Source organism: Corylus avellana, chromosome ca4 (genome assembly GCF_901000735.1).
Source record: "Corylus avellana chromosome ca4, CavTom2PMs-1.0".
Taxonomy (NCBI): Eukaryota; Viridiplantae; Streptophyta; class Magnoliopsida; order Fagales; family Betulaceae; genus Corylus; species Corylus avellana.
The window spans coordinates 2651745-2671933 of record NC_081544.1 but is presented as its reverse complement, the minus strand read 5'-3'; the positions used below and the strand labels follow the sequence as shown (position 1 = coordinate 2671933).

Here is a 20189-nt window from a genome sequence, read left to right as displayed (position 1 = left end):
GCAGCACGGAGGACACTCCAACGGCCTTGTCCACCGACACGAGGCGGTCACTCTCCGCCCCAATTTGAACTTCCCAACCGACTCTCTCTACTAGCATTGGATTTTATAGAACCGCAATAGGTATGGTTTAAAAATACAAATCATGGTACCGTAGAATACGTATTTCTTTGGGATAACTGGATAAGTTATCAGTTTTTATTTTTTTTAAAAAAAAATCAATAAAAACAAAGTAAATCAATAAATAAATATATATTTTTTTTTTTGGCAACACAAATAACATACTAAAAAAGATTTAGTAAAAATGATAAGAACGTAATTCTAATATACCCTGACCAATTATTTGAATTTTAGGAATTTTAATTGAAAGCTTAAAACATTTTTTACTGTTTTACACTTTTACTCCATCACCATTTTATTTGGATGGTTTGGTATGATTTACATTGGAGCAATAGTAAAAATCCTTCAATTAAAGTGCTCAAATTGCAGTGCAAGCGATGTATTTGAGGTACCTAATTGCAAGAGATCTTAATCCTCATAAGTCCTAATTTTTATGCTTTTCAAGTAAAAATTTTTGTAATATATTTCATATATTCAAGGATGTATGTGTTGTCTCATCATTTTAATTTTTTAAATAATATAATACCATATATACCGTTAGATTTAGATTTAATAAAATCTAAACAGTAAAAGAGAGTACCATATATATAGATTATAGGGTTAGATTTAATAAAATAAAATCTAGATCGTAAAATAAATTTTTTTCATTTAACTTGAAACCGAGATATTTTGGTAGGGGAAGGGAAAAAAAAAAAAAAAAAAAAACGTTGAAAGATCTTGATGGCAGATAATTATGTTGCAAGTTGTAAGTTTAACGGTAGTGGCAAAGAAAAATTCAAAAGCCGAACAGAAATTTGCTTTAGTCACGTTGATTTAAATTTTAAAATTGAATTGATAATGGAAATTGAAAAGTTAAATAATAATAATAATAATAATAATAATAATAATGAGTGGATAAGTATCTTAGAAGTTAGAAGTTAGAAGTAACGGGTGCTGAATTTCGGGTAATTACCAAACTACCTACCTAATACAACGGTTGTTGTTGTTGGTGCGAATAATTTGTAGTCTGATAATTAGTCAACACAAAGCGTTGGTTTAAGACTTTCCTTGCTTTTGCTTTTCCTCATATGGAAAAGACGTTATATCCAAATTTGACCAACGTGATGTTATTTTCTATTTCTTTTTTCTTTTTTCCTTTTTTTACTTAACTTTTTCAATTAGATTTGGAGGTCGGTGAATTATTTTATTGTTTAATTATTCGTAGTCAGTCCTATGTAGACTAAACACTAATAACACTTCAGTCATATATATATATATATATATATATATATATTACATTTCTTGAGCACAATGCTCACCAAATTTAGTAAGCAGTGTAGCATCTCACTAATTATTTTTTTGTTAAAGTAACTAGCCGGATGTGAGTCTTTTTTCACCTAAATTTGCATTTCATACGGCGAAAATAACATTTGGCTTGCTGAGAACCCAACAAATGAACTCAGAAAAATTTTCAAACTGACGTGGCAAGAGTTTTTAAATTAAAAAAATACAATTCTTTCTCCTTTGTTTGCGACTTATGGTCTGCCATGTCAGTTTAAAAATTTTTCTGGGTTCATTTGTTTGGCTCCCTAGCACTTTTCTTGGCTAGTTATATGTAAAATGTAAATGCCCATAGGCACTCATAGGTATTAAAATTCGGTTAGTATTTGCGATTTTAAAAAGTGTTGTAAAATATTGCGTTTTAAAAACACACCCACCGCCTACAATTTGAAAAAACATAGTTTTCCACTTTTTTAAATCGGAATTAAAAAAAAAAAAAGACTCCCAAAGGATTCATTTTCCAAAACCAAACTTTTTTTTTTTTTTCTACGAAATGGTAATACCAAACGCACTTTAAAGTCTTATATTGGTTCTTTATTAGACGAGACTTGACTTTATAAGTAATTCTAGAAACTCTAATTGCAACTTAATTAGTCATTTTGAAATTATAGTACATATGTTGCTAGCGTTTTTTGCTGGATCGATACAATAGTATTAGAGCCACCAAGAAATGACATGGATGACAAGGATTTAAAGGAGGTTGTAATACAATAGTCTCACATTGAAAAAAAATGAATAAGACACATAGAGTGGTGAGAATTATTGTGGCACTTGAGCATACTAAGTCCCACATTTGTTATTTGCTATGTGAGACTAAACTTTGTAAGTGATTTTATGAAGCTCAAATTATAACTTAACTAGTCTTTTGAAGTTATAGTGGAGAAGTTGCTAGCGTTTTTCTTGAGTCGTTACAAACGATCTGTTTTTTATATATCATATTTGTTAATGTATTTTAGAACTCTATTTTGTTCTTAAAATAGAATAAAACACTAATGTTTGCCAACATCTTTCTCTTTAAAAAAAAAAAAAAAATGTGATGGAAGAAAGTTATCTAAAATTGTCTTGAATTTTTTTTTTTTTTTTGAACAAAATTTATGATATGACATGTATTGAGACATATTTACGTTGGAATTGAGACATTTATCGATCATATAATATGACACAAGTATTCCAATTTCAACAGGTCTAATTCTAACAGAAACTGAACCCAAGTTGAATGCTTTGATCATGATTTACGTTGTTTAGGAGGTGGTCCTCAAAACATATACTAATAAAGCAAATTTATTAAACTGTTTCCATGAAGAATATTTTGGTCACATAAATTTGTATTGGTCGCTTTTGCTTTTAATTATGTAATTTGCCAAAAATAGGCATACGAGCTATTATTAAAACCCTAGTTTAACAAAAAGCCATGATAGTGCGTGAAACCCATATCATTCCAACTGTGAAATGGATTGTGAAGATGGTATAAACAAATAGCCACATGTATATACAATTTACACGTGGTAGAGATTACAGAATAATCAAGAATGCATGTCTTCTTTGCCAATAAAATAATGACCATTGCTTTCCCTAGGTAGAGCACATGTTGCACCCTTGATTACGCATGGTGAGGAAGAATCAAACCCTGGATACAATACTCCCACACCTCAATCAAATGTTAGGTTTTAATTCTATTTTAATCCTAAGATGACACAATTTGTGTGACTCTTGATATTTGTGAGAATCAAATGTTCTCAAATGACAAATTCTAGCGAGATATTGTTAGCAATTTAGATAATAAATATGAGAGATATTCTTATGATGTCTACCCGTTCAAACAAATTTCGAGTAGTCTACTCATCTTTTGAGGCAGACTATTAACAATTCGGACAAAAAGATTGCTGAGAATGTTGATGAATCCTAGCGACCACTAACCTTCTTGCCAATTTGTGGTTTAAAAAGGGCTTTGGATAATGGGTTGTGCAGTAAAAGGGATTATTATAAGGAAGATTTGCACGTGGTTGAGAAGAATCGAGGATGTTTCCTTTGGTGATTTAATTAATGGGTATGAGAGGAGATAGAGGTTATTGCTTTCCCAAGGCATTGCACATGCAGTTGCTTTTATTAGCCCATTTGTCTCCAAAAGGGTAAATAATGCTTGAAGCTCAAGGTTGTAGCTATAATTTCTGCATTGTATTTATATGTGAGGCAACAAAGTCATCAAAGCAGGCAGGTAAAAGTTTTATGATTGCTTGATCGAGATTTCAAAAGATTGAGCTTTTTAATTTTAACTATATATTGAAATTATAAAACAACTCAAAAAAAAAGAGAAGTTTTCTCTCACTACTATTTTTTTTTTTTTTTTTGGGGGGAGGGAGAAGGATATATATATTTCTAAATTTGTTAGTTTTTTTTCAAATTTGCTTGCATCCAAACCATCGATTTTGTTAAAAACACCGGTTTTGCCTAGGATAAAAAGGTGGTTACGGTTAATGGCTATTGGCTAAAACCGTTAACCGTAACTGCTTAGGCAGTTAGCTGTTAATAATTCCAATAACTGCTTTCTAAAAGAATTTTTTTTATTAAAGAAAAAAAAACTAAAATGACATCGTTTCTATGGTAATACGATAATAACCTATTACATACGACATCATTTTATATTTTTATATATATTCAAACACAAAAATAATGTTGTTTCATATATATATTTATAGAGGTAGTTAGCGGTTTTTTCAAAACTTAAAACCGCTAACCGTAACCGCCTAGGTGGTTAGCGGTTTTTCCTAACCACCTTCAAAAGCGGTTAGCGGGCGCTTATTTTTTCTGCAAAATCGTAAAGTCAAACACACTCTAAAACATGAGGGCTATTACATTATAGATGATCATATAAGGCGTTGATTTTGTTGTATAAGAGCATTTCTATTAGCTTCTCTTTAATTTTTTCTAAATTTATGGAACAAAACTACTTTTTACTTTAGATATACTTCACAGTAGTTTCCTTTATATTTTCCTATGTCACATAAATATTATTTCTTTACAAAATATAAATTTCTACTTACCCTCAACCCTTTTACTAAATTCCAATACAATCTTCAATAAAAGGTAAAGATACGAGAGAGGAGAGAGAAACAATTTTTTAAACTTTTGGTTCCCCATATATTGAGTAGAACGAGAACATTTCTAATACTTAGAGAACTGATAGGAAATCTGTTGTAAGTGATTTTTTTTTAAAAAATACATTTATCTTATATGTAGGGAATGAAAGGGGTTATAGGGAAGCTAATATGGTATGCATGATGATCTTGGATTTCATTCCATAAGTTTTAGCAGTTAGATTTAAGAACTCAAAGTTAATCCTTTCATCTTGTATTCTTTTTAAAGTAAAAGGGGAAAGATTGTTTTAATGGGAATAAGCTCTGTTTAATAACACCCTTTTTTTTTAATAATAATAAATAAATAAATAAAAACAAACAAACAATTTAAAACATTTTTACTGTTAAAACTATTTTTACATTTATATCACATCAATACATTCTTTCAAACATTTTTTTTATTTTTATTTCAAAAAAAAAAGCACATTCTTAAAAGCATTAATCTCTTCAATAATCCTCGTTTTTAATTTTGTGGCCTTGTTTTAAAGACATTTTAACGCCAGACTGGAGTAATGATATAAGGAGGACTATAGTTTTCATAGAGTCATCCCAAATATGATGTAGCATTTAAAATTACCATTCAATTTGATATGATCATTATTGAATTTTAAGCTATTGGTGATTTTAAATGTCACATCATATTTAAAATGACTCTACAAAGACTCTCTAATCCTCCTTATATTATTACTCCCGAGACTACGTAAGCGATAGGGCCTAGATAGTATGACACAGCTAGAGTTTGTTATCACAATAATTACAAGTAATTTGTGGCATGTGGAGTGGAGATTCAAAATCACGAGATTAATAAAAGATTCTCTCTTGCACGTCATACTTATTCTATTTTGTCATGCTATAAAACCAAATAATTTGATCCTTTTTGTAAAGGTAGACTCATAAATATTTATTTGGAGTCCATGCTTTACTTATTTTTATTTTTTCTTTGAATAGAAATGCAAAATTAAGATATGTGATTACACTGACATAAAAATATGCGTTATTTGATATAAAAATTTGCTAAAAACTCATTGTGGCATTTGTGTGTGTATATATATATATATATATATATATTTTTTTTGTAAAGTCAACATAACCCCCTCTAACTACTACTCCAATGACAATTTACCCTCAAAACTATTAATTATGACAATTTACCTCATAAACTACCAAAACAATGACAATGTACCCCCAATACTAGCAAAATGACGAAATTACCCCTTTAGAATTTTCAACAAGACAAAAATACTCTAAAATTTTTGAAAAGAAAAAAATTAAATTTTTGTATTTTTGTTTTTATTTTATTAAGGGTAATTTTCGTCATTTTATTAAAATTAGAGGTACATTGTCATAGTTTTGTTAGTTTGAGGGGTAAATTGTCACAATTGATAGTTTATGGGGTAGATTGTAATTAGAATGGTAGTTTGAGGGGGTTATGTGAACTTTATCCCTTTTTTTTTTCTTTTAATCAATGAGAGAGAAGGAGAAAAAAGGTTGTTGTGGCATGGTATATCATATATGGTATGCAATAAAAGCAAATAAGTCCTTACTCTTAACTTTTAACTTCTGTCCAAATGAGGGGGGAGGGGGATGTGGATTTGACAAGGCATATTAATGGATTGTGTCAAGATTTTGGATGAAAGTTGAGAGCACAGACCTATATGATATATGTGGATTCGACAAGGCATACTAACGGATTCCGTCAAGATTTTGGACGGAAGTTGAGAGTAGAGACTTATTTGCTTTTATTGTTGACCTTAGTGAGTTTTCATCAAATTTTTATGCCGCGGAAAGTTTATTGCAAATTGATGTAACAAAAGTACTGATATAACATTTTTCCCAAAATAAAGTTTTATGGTTCATTACATTTTAAGGAGAAATGAACATGATTAGGTCTTAAACTAAATGCATTCAAGATTTTCAATAGTTCAGCCAAATATGTTCATCAATTTAACCTGGAGTTTATATTAATGTTGTAAGCCATCTTAGAAATGATTGTAAATGGCCTACAGATTCTGTCTTGAAACATCAAAACAAGTGGGTGAGTTGGTGTATGTCGATTTCCACTGGGATTAAAAAATTCACTGTCCCTTAATGCTGTGGCTCATCTGAATCTTCTGTAAAGTTGATGATAAGCTTGATGATATCACCAATCAAAATCTTATGTTCAAAAACTGTATGCTCTAAGGAACAAATAATACATGTGAAAATTGCATGTTCTAAAGTCATATGTTAGTTTAAGAGAATGGTTGAAAAGATTTCCACCAACTCAATTTGGACAAAAACTTTCATTAAAAAGAAAAAAGTAGTAAAAAAGAACAGAATTCAAGAATGAGACTGAAGTTTGTGACACATCTGTAGGCATGGCTTTCTAATTTCAAAACATTTTCTTGCAGCCAACATCCCTCAATGTTCACCCTCTGGAGCAAACATGAAGTTTCCATCAATGAAAAGCTTTTCCCAAAAAAGAAAAATCAACTAACAGCATACGAATGGAAGTTGGACAATCATCAAGCATTCTTCACAAATCGGCTAGTACTCTCATCCCAATGCAAAAACAACTACCTAGAGTTGGAGGCTTGGTTTCCAGAGGTAAGGCAGAAGAGGCTTTCCTGCCTGTGCTCGGATCATTTCCCAATCATTCTTGAGCTGGGAGATGTGTCAAGAGGAAAATGCCGTTCAAATTCAAAAATATATGGTTTAAAGCGGAAGGGTTTGTGGCTCTAGTGAAACAATGGTGGGACTCATATGTGTTCCATGGTACGTCGAGCTTTGTTCTTGCTTGCAAGCTCAAGGCCCTGAAGATGAATTTAAAGACATGGAATGAGGAAGTGTTTGGCAACATTGGCAGGAATAAGAGGATGCTTCTTGAAGAGCTCTGGTTAATAGATGTGAACGAAGAAAGTAGGGCCTTGGATGCGGAGGAGGTTATGAGGAAGGCGGAGGTGGTTCGAGAGTTAGAGAATTGCACCCTCATGGAGGAGGTGAGTTGGAGGCAGAAATCCAAGGTGATGTGGTTGAAGGAAGGCGATAAGTGTACTAAATTCTTTCACTCCATAACCAACTTGAATAGAAGACTCAACTCTATAGATACTCTTATGATTGGAGACAATCCCTCTTCAAATCCGACCGAGATTAGTGAGCACATTGTGGAGTTCTATCAAAAACTTTTTACTGAGCAATGCCATTGGATGCCTATGGTTGATGGTATTTCCTTTGATTTCATTTCGGAGGTTGAGGCTAGTTGGTTGGAGAGGGACTTTGAAGAGGATGAGGTTAGAAAGGTAGTGTTTAAAATGAATGGCAATAAGGCACCAGGCCCCGGTGGGTTTTCTATGGCCTTCTTCTAGACTTGCAGGGAGGTTGTGAGGGAGGATACTATGAAGGTGTTTAGTGCATTTCATGTAGGAGGGATGTTCGAGAAGAGCCGCAATGCTTATTTCATTTCGCTTATTCCGAAGGTTCCCAGCGCTATCAACCTCAAAGACTTTCGGCTGATTAGCCTTGTGGGAGGTATCTACAAAATCATAGCTAAGGTCTTAGCAAATAGACTAAAGGTAGTTCTGTATAAGATTATATCCCAGCCGCAAAGCGTTTTTATTAAGGGTAGGCAAATTCTAGATTCTATCTTGATTTATAATGAATGCCTTGATAGTCAGTTGAGATTAGGGGAGCTAGGGGTTATTTGCAAAATGGATCTAGAAAAAGCTTATGATCATGTGAATTGAGATTTCTTGCTATATTTGCTGAAGAGGTGTGGATTTGGGGGGATTTGGTGCTCTTGGATAGAACATTGCATTTCTTTGAGGCGGTTCTCGATTCTGGTCAATGGTTCTGCTAATGGTTTTTTTAGCAGTTCCAGGGGTTTGAGACAAGGGGACCCCCTGTCTCTTCTGTTGTTTGTTTTTGTGATGGAAGCCTTAAGCAGGATGATTTCGGCAGCAGTTAATGGGGAGCTATTAGAAGGCTTCAAAGTCGGTAATGTTACGTTTTCTCATCTTTTGTTTGCTGATGATACCTTAATTTTTTGCAATGCTATGCCCGCCCAGTTACGCTATTTGCGGAGTTTATTTTTGCTGTTTGAAGCTGCCTCCGGTCTGAAGGTTAACTTGGCTAAGTTGGTGTTAATTCCAGTGGGGAATGTGGTGGATAGGTTAGCCGGTATTTTAGGGTGTGGGGTTGCCTCTTTGCCAATAAAGTACCTTGGTTTGCTGTTGGGGGCCTCTTTTAAGGCCAAGCATATTTGGGATGAAGTTATTGAGAAGATAGAACGTCGGTTGGCCAGTTGAAAAATGTTGTATTTGTTGAAGGGGGGCAGGGTCACGTTTATCAAGAGCACTCTTGCCAACTTGCCTACTTACTATTTGTCTCTTTTTCCTATTCCGGCTAGTGTTGCTAAGCGCATTGAGAAGATACAGCGGAATTTCTTTTAGGGTGGGCTAGGCGAAGAATTCAAGTACCATCTAGTGAAGTGGTCGAAGGTTTGCACTCCAATTAAGGAGGGCAGATTGGGTATTAGGAACTTAATGGTGTTCAATCATGCTTTGCTAAGGAAACGGTTGTGGCATTATGGATCGGAGAGAGATACTTGGTGGAGGGTTGCGGTGGATGCAAAGTTTGGAAGTTTATGGGGAGGGTGGTGCTCCATGGAGACGGGAGGAACTTTTGGGGTGAGGTTATGGAAGAACATTAGGAAAGGGTGGGACAATTTCAAAGGGTGGGACTTATGGGGTGGGGTTATGGGACTAGGGTTCGATTCTGGCATGATTTGTGGTGTGGTGATACGGCTCTCAAGATAGCTTTCTCAGGATTATTCAGTATTACTTGTGTGAAAGACACCTCAGTTGCGGCACATTTGGAGGTGTTGGGTGGCTCTAATCAGTGGAATGTTAGTTTTTCTAGAGAAGCTCATGATTAGGAGGTGGATGTATTTGCCTCTTTTTTTCAGGTGTTGCATTCTGCCCGAGTGAGATAAGGGGGTGAAGATAGGTTGTGGTGGATCTCCTCCAAAAGAGGCCGTTTCAAGGTCAAGCTTCTCTTTGCTTCCTTGGCACGTACTGAAAGGAGGCGATTCCCTTGGAAGAGTGTGTGGCGAACACAAGCACCTCTGAGGGCGATCTTCTTTGTTTGGTCAGCGGCTTTGGGCAAAATTTTGACCCTAGATAACCTCAGGAAGCGACGTGTGATTGTGACAAGTAGATGTTGTATGTGCAAGAGGAGTGAGGAGACGGTGGATCATCTTCTCCTTCATTGCGAGGTAACTTATGCTTTGTGGAGTGCCTTTTTTGGTTGGTTTGGGTTGTCTAGGATGATGCCGAGACGGGTTTCTGATTTACTCGCCTGTTGGTGGTCTTCAGGGAGGAGGGGGAGTGCCGCGATTTAGAAGATGGTGCTTACTTGCTTTTTTGGTGTTTATGGAGGTAGAGAAATAATAGGTGTTTTGAGGACTTGGAAGGGTCATTGGAAGACATATTATCCTCTTGCTTTCATACTTAGTACCTTTGGACTGTTGCACATGTTTTTCCAGTGTCGATTAGTTACGACGATTTTCTTGATCGCTTTTCCCTTTCTAGCTAGGTGATCCTTTTGTATACTCTCGGTGTACTTGAGGGCGCCTTTACGCTTTCAATAAGATTGACTATTACTTATCAAAAAAAGAAAAACCTACCTAGGAGGCAAGAAATATTTATGGGCATAACAGCAGTTTCTCGCATGTATTCTCCTCTTTGGTCTAGTGATCCTGAAGGGGATGGAAGAACCACTCCCTAAAAGACCAAGCAGCAAGTTGCACCCTAATCAATACCTTACTCAAAAGCCTCAAATGGGGATATAGGTTGACAGTGATGAAAGTAAACATATTGACATCATTTGAGTCGAAATGAATCTTCTAATTATCAGCAAAGGAATAACCTGTGGGGAAAAACCCAAGCAATTCCACATTGACCTCATAAATGTAGGAGAAAGAGACCGATAAAAGGAAAGAATAACCACATGCATCTAACAAAAAGAAGGCATAGGTTTTGCCAGGCGCCATAACCAAATATTGAAGGCAACCAGTTTCTATGACAAGGACGGAAAGAACCCATAAGCAATCAACTATTTATAACAAAAACAATAATCATTATATGGAAGCACATAAAACAGGAATTTCAGAAAAAAAAATATAAACCAGCCAACCAAGATATCTGAAATTTATGAACAAGATCATGACAGTCTGTCAGCTAATGACACAGATCAAGAAAATTGGTGATGGTAAACAGCCGCCCTTAAATTTTTTATCTGACTAAACCTTACAAAATATGAAACCCAAAATTAAGGCAAAATTCCTAGCACAGTAATGATTTTAAGTGGTGTTTTCTCATCAAGGAAACTAGTAAAAAGAAAAATAAAACATTTATAAATAAGATAATTATACTGACCGAGTAGTGTACAATACAAACGAATTCCAAAACTCCTCAATTACTCTGACTGCTTCCACTTACGAAATAGACCATGGTCAGGTTATTGGGGAAAAAATGCTTATTTGTCTTGCTTGCTCATCCCTCCTGGGAAGCAGACTTCTAGTTGTTAATCAAAAGGAGGTATCTGTGATGCAGCTGTATGATAAAGAATGCCCTTTTTCTTGAAGGCTATTCAGGTTCCAGTTCCAGTGTTACTGCTATCATTGAGTTCTTGGAAGAAAGTTTTTGCGGCTTCATATGTAGACCAGCAGATAGCTGCAGCAGGAGCATGGAAAAGCATCCGTGGAACCCATCCCCGCATGAGTCCTCTGTATCCATCCTTTTTAACTATTGTTTGAAGAACATCCCCAATTGAGCCACTTGTAAATCTATCACAGCCGCATACACCCTGTACAACCAATTAAATGTTATGCATCCTGAATGATTAGTCACTAACCATCACACAGGTCATCTCAAGAAATTACAGATTACGTAATAAACATTTACCAATGAATATATATATATAGTTGGTTTTCAAAACCCTTTTCTTTTCCTTTTTCTTTTCCAATTGTTCATTTTTATTCCTAATATTGTTGAAGGGTACAGTTCATAATTGAGCAGGACATTGGAACCAAATATTTTGATGCCCTCGTGAGCACTATCAATGATTTTTAATTTTTAATTTTATAGTTTCACTATCAATGAATTTGTAATAGGTAACTAGTGCCTGTCTTTATTACTCTAGTTCTTTTGTTCCATGCTTCTTCCTCAAGAGATGGAAAGTGTACTACCGCTCGGTCATGAAAGAAATTTAATTACAAAAGTTTCATTCCACCATGATGGCTAATTTGAGAAATCAAATTTCATGACCAAACACAAAAGTCATGTACACAGTAAAGCATGAAAATCTTTTGAATAAAACCATTCTTTCAGGGGAACAATCACTACCCAATTCCTAGTAAAGATAAGTATAATTCAGGTATAAAATAGCAGTAACATCTACGTACATTAAGATGGGAATGGATCCTCTCCATTTCATCCATTTAGTGCAATTAAGAGGGTATACCGTATACTTGTCCAAAACATTTTGCCCAAAAAAACAAATGGACAATATTACTCTCCTAAATGCACTAACTGGATGAAATGGAGAGGATCCTTTTCCAAAGTAAGGACTCGCAATCCATTCCCAATAGTGATCAATGAGTAGCTTGTGTTCGTTAGCAAAAAAGGTAAAAAATTTACAATCACTGCATGCAACATCCCTCTTACGTATGCCATATATTGCATATGGAGTACTTCCCTAAAAAATCAACCGGAAGCAATTGTTTTCATGCATAATTGTTTATCGAAGTGCTAAACATGTGCAACAAATTTTTCAAATTAGATTTCTAAGAGAGAGCAATACATGTTGCTTCTGCACAGTTGTGTTCCTACCTTAAAATTCAAAAGCTACAAACATAGATATACTAATGCCGGCAACACCACTGCCTAAGATAAGCCCCAAGTACGAACAAAACCTTAAAAACCAAACACACACCGCAACCACAAAAGAAACCAATATTATACCTGACACTGCAATTGGGTCTTGACCACATCTAGGGGCGTGGTCACCAACGCAGCCAAAGCCCCAGCAGCGGCACCAGCGGTGGCATGCACGGCCAACCGCTCATCGCTCGCACTCTCTGGCGAGATCTCCATCAACCCCTTCTTCGCCGCCTCATATGTCGAAAAGTGCACGGCTGTGAACGGTGCGTTCATGACCACCGTGGTCCTATACGACGCGTAGAACGCTCTAAACCCCTCCTCTTTCAACACCCTCTTCACGCAATCCCAGACACCCCGATAGGGACTATTGCTCAGCTGAAGCCTCTGCTTCACCATATCCATTGGCGTGAAAACGGCATCGCTCGCCACAGTCGCGCATACGCCCGAGACGGCGTGCGCCGCCGAGTTGTTTGGGTTCCCACTTGAGAAGTACTTCTTGCACACCTCGTAGACCGAAAAGTATACAGCGTGGGCCGGTCCGGCACCGAGACCCATTGCGCCGATTCCCCTGTAGAGCCCAGCGGGACCCTCGGATCTCAGAATGGACCGGAGAGCTTGCCGGACGCCGACCGACTTGACCGGGCATGATCCCATAGCCTGCATGTGGGTCTTCACGGTGTCGACCGGGTACATGGCCATGTGCTCGACCATGCCGGCGATTGAACCGGCGATCATAAACTGCCAGAAGTGGAGACCGTCGTGGGCCGAGACGGGGAGCTCCGGGTGGAAGTCCGGCGGCTGCGATACCGGCCGAAATTCCGGGTTTTGGAACTTAGCCGTGGCGTCTGTGGCCATGGAGACTTGGTGTTTGAGAAGAATTTTCTTTGGAAAAATTGAATTTCGTTGCTTCGAGGGCTTGGGAAATTAGGGTTTCGGATTGAAGTCAAAATTAGGTATTTAGCTGCCATACACAGATAGGTCAGGGTGAGGGCTGGAGATAAGAGAGCTTGGGGAACAAGTGACAATTGGCATAGGGGTTTTGTAGTCGTTGATGAGCTTTGAATTTATAGCATGTCAGGATTTTTGGTTGTCGCTTTTGACAAGGTTTGCTAATTATTAAGGTTCCAAAGAATTAGGAAATTTAGGGTTACTTTTACTGGGAGGAAATTAGACAAAATGGGAAAAGTGATTTTTATTTTGGTCAAATTAAAAAAACTTAAGATTTTGGTTTAGATAAATATCATTTGATTTTGTGTAATAAACAAATACCAATTCTACAGACAATTTTGGGGTTTGGAAGGAACAATGAAATCTACTGTTATAAAAAATGGTCATAGCATTGACCATTTATATAGATTAGGATAACAGTACTCCTTGTTAGAAAATGAAAAGAAAAACTAATTCAATCTTTATTTAAAAAAGAAAATCCAATCTTTATTTGAAAATGGTTTTTTTCTTTTTTCTTTTCTTTTAAAAGCGTAAGACTATTTTTAAAGGTAATAAATAGTGAGATAAATTATTTAATTAAAGATAATAATTAGTATTTTCAATTTTGTATACAATGATTCAAAAAAAAAAGAGTAATGCTAGATACATCTTTTTATCCTCCTAAAATTCTCTTAAAGCTGATGTGGCTTTCAAAATCACTATTGGATTAAAATTCAAGTATGATTCATATAAAATTTAATGGTGATTTTAAAAGCCACATCAACTTTATGAGAATTTTAGGAAGATAAAAAGATGATACCTAACATTACTCTAAAAAATATAAGGAATCTTGATATATCATAGGATTTAACTTCAATGCAGATGGGCCTTAAAACCCAACTTTTGCAGCCCCCAATCACCAACCGTCACATAAGCAAAATGCACAAAACTATCTTACAACCTAAAACACTAAATTTTTCATTATTTCTTCTTCTTTTCCATTCCTTCCTTCCTGTCGACAACCTATCCCATTTCTTTTTCTTGTCATTTAATAGAGAAAGAGTGAATCTTCCATTTAATAGTATCTTCCCCGGCATTAGGGTGATAAAATCCCTTAACGGTTAACTTTCCACCCCTAGGCTTTAGATTTGAATCAAAAAACGAGTTTTGTGACATTAGGAATAAGTTTTAAGGTATTATAAATGATTTTTGAGGCATTAAAAATGGATTTTGGGCATTAAAAATAGGTTTTTTAGGCTGGTTTTTGTGGGGTTTTCGGCGGATTAGGTGAGTTTTCTGGTGGGTTCTCATAGGTCTGCCCGTGGGTCTCGCTAAACCCACATCGGGGTCCGGCTAGACCCACGGTATGGGTCTCACCAAACCCATGCCGGGGTCTGGCCAAACCCACGACGAGATTGATCCGGTGCTTTTGTTCTCAGTTTTATTTTTTGCATTTTTCTTAAATGGATGGAATGTTACAAGGTGGTTGGATGCGGTAAAACACCACTTTTAAGGTATGACCGCATGGCAAGGGCTCTCTATATCATAAGAACATGAATTTCTTCCAAACCTTAAGGAAATATTCTCCAACCTATTTAAAATAATGACAAGTATTTATAAACATTTAAAACGCACATTAAATTTAATCTAAGTTAATAAATTGCTATTAATGATATTAAAAATTTAATGTATCAACACTATTTTAAATGAGTTCCTTCAAACTGACTTGGAGAAAATTTCCATTCATACCAATATCCTTTTTGTAGTCATTGTGCTAAAACAAACATCTATTTGTTGTAATTTTAAGTCTTTCTACCATTTTTCCCATATTATTGACACATTGATGAGTATCTTTTGTGTAAATTACTTCATTTCCTGCAGAAAATGCAAAGCTTTACGAGTATATGAGCAGTTTTATTGACCTCCACTCCAGTCTTATTACATTGGACACCCTCCACTGTTAAAAAGATTTCAACATAATTCAGCATCGTCAATTAATTGCCATAAATTTCCAAAATAGATGAATTCATTTTTTTTTTTTTTTTTGTTTGAAAAGAAAATAGATGAATTCATAAAATCTGTCTAAAGTGACACAAAGGAGATATTATGCAATGCGCGAAATATTAATTTAAAAAAAAATTCAGTGGAGATACTTTGAATTAGTAGAAGTCTCGGGGCACTTTCTTGTAATTAACCACCCATATGTCCATTCCCACGAGAACAGGTGAACAACCAACCAAAGATACTCAAACCCTCGAATCTCGATGATTCAAAGTTCTTCGTCTAGTACAAAATTTCAAATTTGAGGGTCAAAAAACTAATTAGGGTTTTTTTTTGGGACGGCGAACATGTCGATAGGGAGGCCCAAGGAGCTTCAGGTGGTGAACAAGCCGGAGCCGTCGGCTGGCTCGAAGGCGCTTGTCGAGTACACGCCGCCTGTATTCAAGGAGGAAGAGGAGGACCTGGAGATCAAGCTCCGGCGGATCCTCGACAACGTTCCGGTCCGCGTCAGCAACACCTCCGGTAGCTCCGCCGGTTCCGGTTCCGGAGACTTCCACCAGGTAATATTTCCAAACTTTAAGCGTGTAGTGTTTTATTTTTCTAATTATAGGGCTTTTTGTTACTGATTTGGGAATTTGGTGCATTTTATTGCTTTGTCGTTGAGTTTGGTAGAATACATATATGGAGATAATGTCTTTGTATGAGGGAAGGTACCAAATTTGCATGTGACAAACTGGTTGTGTGAGCTATAGAGAGTGCTTTGGTAATCTAGAGGCACACCCAGAATTCTTGTTAATGTGGGTGTAAAGGGCTTAGCAAGAATTTATGTGATTAGATGAGTAGTAACTCTCGGGCAAAATGGTGATCCTAATAGAAAGATATCGATGTCGAAATATGATTGGTCAATGAATTTTACTGGGTTTTCTCCGACGGTTGATGCGAATGCTTGGATGTTCTGAGGAGGACATCTCCTCTGGTATAGGAAGTTATACGTATGGAGAAAAACTTGTAGAAGATGAGGAGCAGCTGAGCTGGCTGGTAGGTCCTTGGTGCATTATGCTAACTAAGGTTAGATAATGGAGGCAAAAAATAGCAGGTGATATCTACCAAAGTGTGGAAATAGTGAAGACATGTTGTAAGATTTGCTATCATTGAATTTGTTATTGTAACCTAGCTCGGTTTTGTATGCCTGGTGTCAAGTTGGAGCAGAAGTAGGGAATTCCAATAAGGTTCTCTAATTTACATTGATGCCTTACAATGAAAGGGTTTGAGTACTCTATGTTGTGTATCTAGGAGGTGGAGGCAAAAAATAGCAGGTGATATCTACCAAAGTGTGGAAATAGTGAAGACATGTTTGTAAGATTTGCTATCATTTTATTTGTTATTGTAACCCTACATCGGTGTTGTATGCCTGGTGTCAAGCTGGAGCAGAAGTAGGGAATTCCAATAAGGTTCTCTAATTTACATTGATGTCTTAAATGAAAGGGTTTGAGTACTTTATGTTGTGTATCTAGTATAAGAGATCCATCAGTGTATTGATGCTCATGATTATATCACCATGATGGGCACAATCAATGAGATTGATAGTGATGAATGAATGGAATGAATGGGGGGATATACCGAGGGAAACATGGAACATATTTTTGGTTGTCCTGGTGTAATTCAAGGTGTGATTGAGGAAGATAGTATTTATTGAATTAGATAAAGAGGCTGGAATTTACCTAAGGAAATTTAATTTTCGGAATTTTACTAATCAATGTTCAAGTGCTAGCTATCCATGATTCACAAAGTAGACCAGCAACCGAGTCGCAAATGATTGATGAGAACCAAGTGCTCTAAGTGCTGTTAATTCACTTTGGAGCAGAAAGTATCTCTGCCTCCCATAATCAAGGATGGAGGGTAAAGTCATGATTTCAATCGGAGTGTGGGTATGTGAATTGTGTTTACCCATCAAAAGAAATAATGTGCCATGAATGGGTTGTTCCCCCCATCTTTTTTGGTGATTGAAGGGTTTAAATTTGGGATAGACAAAAGCTCTTATTGCAAATTTATGCCATGTATAGGCTTTTCAGAACACTTGGCACTGGGAACATGGGCAAAGTAGGTCATCTGGGCTCTGTGCTCTCCTTGTATGAGTTGGTGTGTGTGTGGACTACAGGATGGAGTGAAGCTTAACTGGTGATCACTTGCCATGTGGACTATTGTAATTGTATCAAGTTGCTGAGCCATGTGATGGGAGACCTTCCCGCATGGTTTGGAGAGCACCGTAAACTTTAATTATTGGTCCTTGGGTAGCAGCAGTCCTGAACATGTGCAAGGATCGAAGAAGCATTGGTCACCACCTAGTCTATTGTTGTGCTGCTTATAAGCCATGGCATTATATCTTCTCTTATATGTGGATTATGGGTATTCCTAAGTTTAATGGAGAACTTGATTCTGGGGTGGTTTGTTAAAGACTTAAGCATGGCGAGTAGCATAACCTTTCTTCCTTTAGTATGTTCTGAAGAAACTATATTAGATACTTTTTAAAAAGTTAAAGAGTTCCTACCTTGCAACCAAGAAGCATTTCGTTAAAATATTTGTAAGTCACTGAGCATAGTTGGTATTTATTCTTGATACTAATTATTTGGACCCTATAAAATACTTTGTTTGATTCTTTTTACTATTTTTTTTAAAAAAAAGTTTTAACTTAACCCCAAAAAAAAAAAAAAAAAAAAAAATTAATGCATTTGGCTACAAAGTTATTCCTCTTGAATACAGATTGTGTAGAAGGGCTTGTTCTTTGCAGTTACTAGTTATTTTTTACAGTAAAAAAATCAATGTTTGTTAAATTCTCTAGTGTGTCAACCTGGAACCAAACTGGCTGTAGATTGGTACTTATTTTCTCAGGTTACTTGAATCACTTGCTTTTTAGCCTGCATTGGACCTAGCTCCATGCTGACCAATAGGTCATAGATTAGGAAATCTGTGATGCACACTAATTTTCTGATTCCTTTTCTTTCAGAAATAAATATATACACAAGTGCGTATATAACCAGTCGAAGTCAGGCAAAAGTTGGAAGCGCCATAAATTGTTAAGCTTTTGATTTAGATGTGATGTTCTATAGCATTCTTAATGCCTAACCTAACCTATTGGCTAATGACATTTTTGGCTCTAGAAAAATATTGATCGGTTTAATGTGTTTTAAACATTTGTAATTTAGCAACAATTTGGTAGCCTTTGGGCTTCAACTTTGGTGATGAAGGGTGGGGATCGCTGCTACTTGGAGAACCTTTACTTTACAAAACCTTTTAGAGGGTGCTTTTTTATTTTTTGTTTGAGAAAGTATTTTGATTTAACATAAATGTGAAATTAGTTTTGAATATTTTGTGTTTTGGGTTGATTGTTAATACTTTTACTTTTTTCATAGAAATCAAAAAGCTTGGGCAAAAAGCTTTGCCAAACAAACTTAATGTTTACTTTTTGCATGACATGTGGATGAGTGACTGGTTATGACTAGAGGGAGATGCTAGCTGGTAAATTGTTTTACATATCTCATATTCTGTTTTCCCTTGTATTGCTGTTACAACAGTATCGTCAAATGAGACGGAAAGAGCAAGATCGGCTTGCTAGGATGGACGTCGACTACCAAAGAAGAAAAGAAGTGGCTGAATTCAATATGAGAAGGGAGGAAAGAATGAAAGCTGCTGAGGAACGGACAGCGAAGAAGCGTTTGAAACGACAAAAGAAAAAGCAAAGGAAAAAGGGGAAGAAAAGCGAATTGAATGGAGGAGGAGAAGATCATCATAAAGAAGAATCTTCGGATGATGAAGGTGATTCTGATGATGGTGAGGAGGCAGCAAAATGAATGAATAAGCTTCTACCATAGTCTTATTTTCTAGTATTGGCTCAAGATTTACATTAGCATCTTCAAGTAAAAGGACAATGGGGCACACTAACTTCTTTTGGATTTCGGTTTCTGTATTCTACTCTTTTGCCGTTTGTGGATCAGATAATCTGAAATGGTTGGTTCGATTAGACAAATTTGCTACCCTTCTTGCTGATGGACTGCTGCCTCTTCTACCCAATTGGAATGTCGATGACTTGTGTAGAACATAATGGATTGAGTTTTGTTTGTTTGAGATGTCCATATAAATAAATGGACTGGCAGATCCTACTTTTGAGGTATCCTCATCATTGTATCTTTATTTATTATTTTTATTTTTTAATGACAAGGAACTCCTTCGACATAGAGCCCCTTTGGGATCCATCCCTATCGAGTAAAACTCCAGATGCACGATTATGCCTGCAATATACATGCATTAGGTAATTGAGAAAACTCAAACAACTGACCTCGTGTTATTACACACCAAACAAGCGACCATTCAAGCTAAATTTATTACGAACATTTTGATATTATATCTTAACAAATATAAAATGTATATTATCTCAAATGAAGGATTCTTCGTAAAAAATTGTCTGGTGATAGAATTTTGCCTTTTTGGATGTACTTAGCTCTTTCACCTTTTTTTTTTTTTTTTTTTTTTTTTGCCAAAATAGTTTTGCATCATTAGACACCTCAACGCCTATTCCCATGGTGCACAAGACACTCACTTTTTCGGTTGCTATATGATTTGCAATTGGTATTAAAATTGCCCCATTGACTCAAATTCATGGCCTCCAAGCTTTTTATCTAAGAATTACTTCTACATAAAGTAATATTTTATTTTTTATCTTTAAATTTTAAGCACGTATTATTTTTCAATAATAATTGTTAAATCACTATTTATC

The 20189-nt window shown here is 35.9% G+C and overlaps 2 protein-coding genes across 2 annotated transcripts; one reads left to right on the top strand and one right to left on the bottom strand.

The window, feature by feature from the left end:
• Positions 1-10723: 10723 nt before the first annotated feature.
• Positions 10724-13462, bottom strand: LOC132178554 (uncharacterized). The gene is made up of 2 exons (XM_059590997.1): positions 12572-13462; positions 10724-11414 (listed from the first exon to the last, which is right to left on the bottom strand). The coding sequence occupies exons 1-2, from the start codon at positions 13343-13345 to the stop codon at positions 11199-11201; spliced, it is 990 nt and encodes a 329-aa protein (XP_059446980.1). The 5' UTR covers positions 13346-13462; the 3' UTR covers positions 10724-11198.
• A 2142-nt stretch (positions 13463-15604) lies between these two features.
• LOC132178555 (uncharacterized) lies at positions 15605-19652 on the top strand. Its single transcript, XM_059590998.1, has 2 exons — positions 15605-15978; positions 18991-19652. The coding sequence occupies exons 1-2, from the start codon at positions 15766-15768 to the stop codon at positions 19264-19266; spliced, it is 489 nt and encodes a 162-aa protein (XP_059446981.1). The 5' UTR covers positions 15605-15765; the 3' UTR covers positions 19267-19652.
• Positions 19653-20189: the final 537 nt, after the last annotated feature.

What these genes read in the sequence shown, in the direction of transcription:
- LOC132178555 (XM_059590998.1), top strand. Translation starts at nt 15,766, where the DNA reads ATGTCGATAGGGAGGCCCAAGGAGCTTCAGGTGGTGAACAAGCCGGAG. An exon ending in GTTCCGGAGACTTCCACCAG is followed by an intron (nt 15,979 to 18,990) that starts GTAATATTTCCA and finishes CTGTTACAACAG; the next exon opens with TATCGTCAAATGAGACGGAA.
- LOC132178554 (XM_059590997.1), bottom strand. Translation starts at nt 13,345, where the DNA reads ATGGCCACAGACGCCACGGCTAAGTTCCAAAACCCGGAATTTCGGCCG. An exon ending in AGACCCAATTGCAGTGTCAG is followed by an intron (nt 11,415 to 12,571) that starts GTATAATATTGG and finishes TTGGTTGTACAG; the next exon opens with GGTGTATGCGGCTGTGATAG.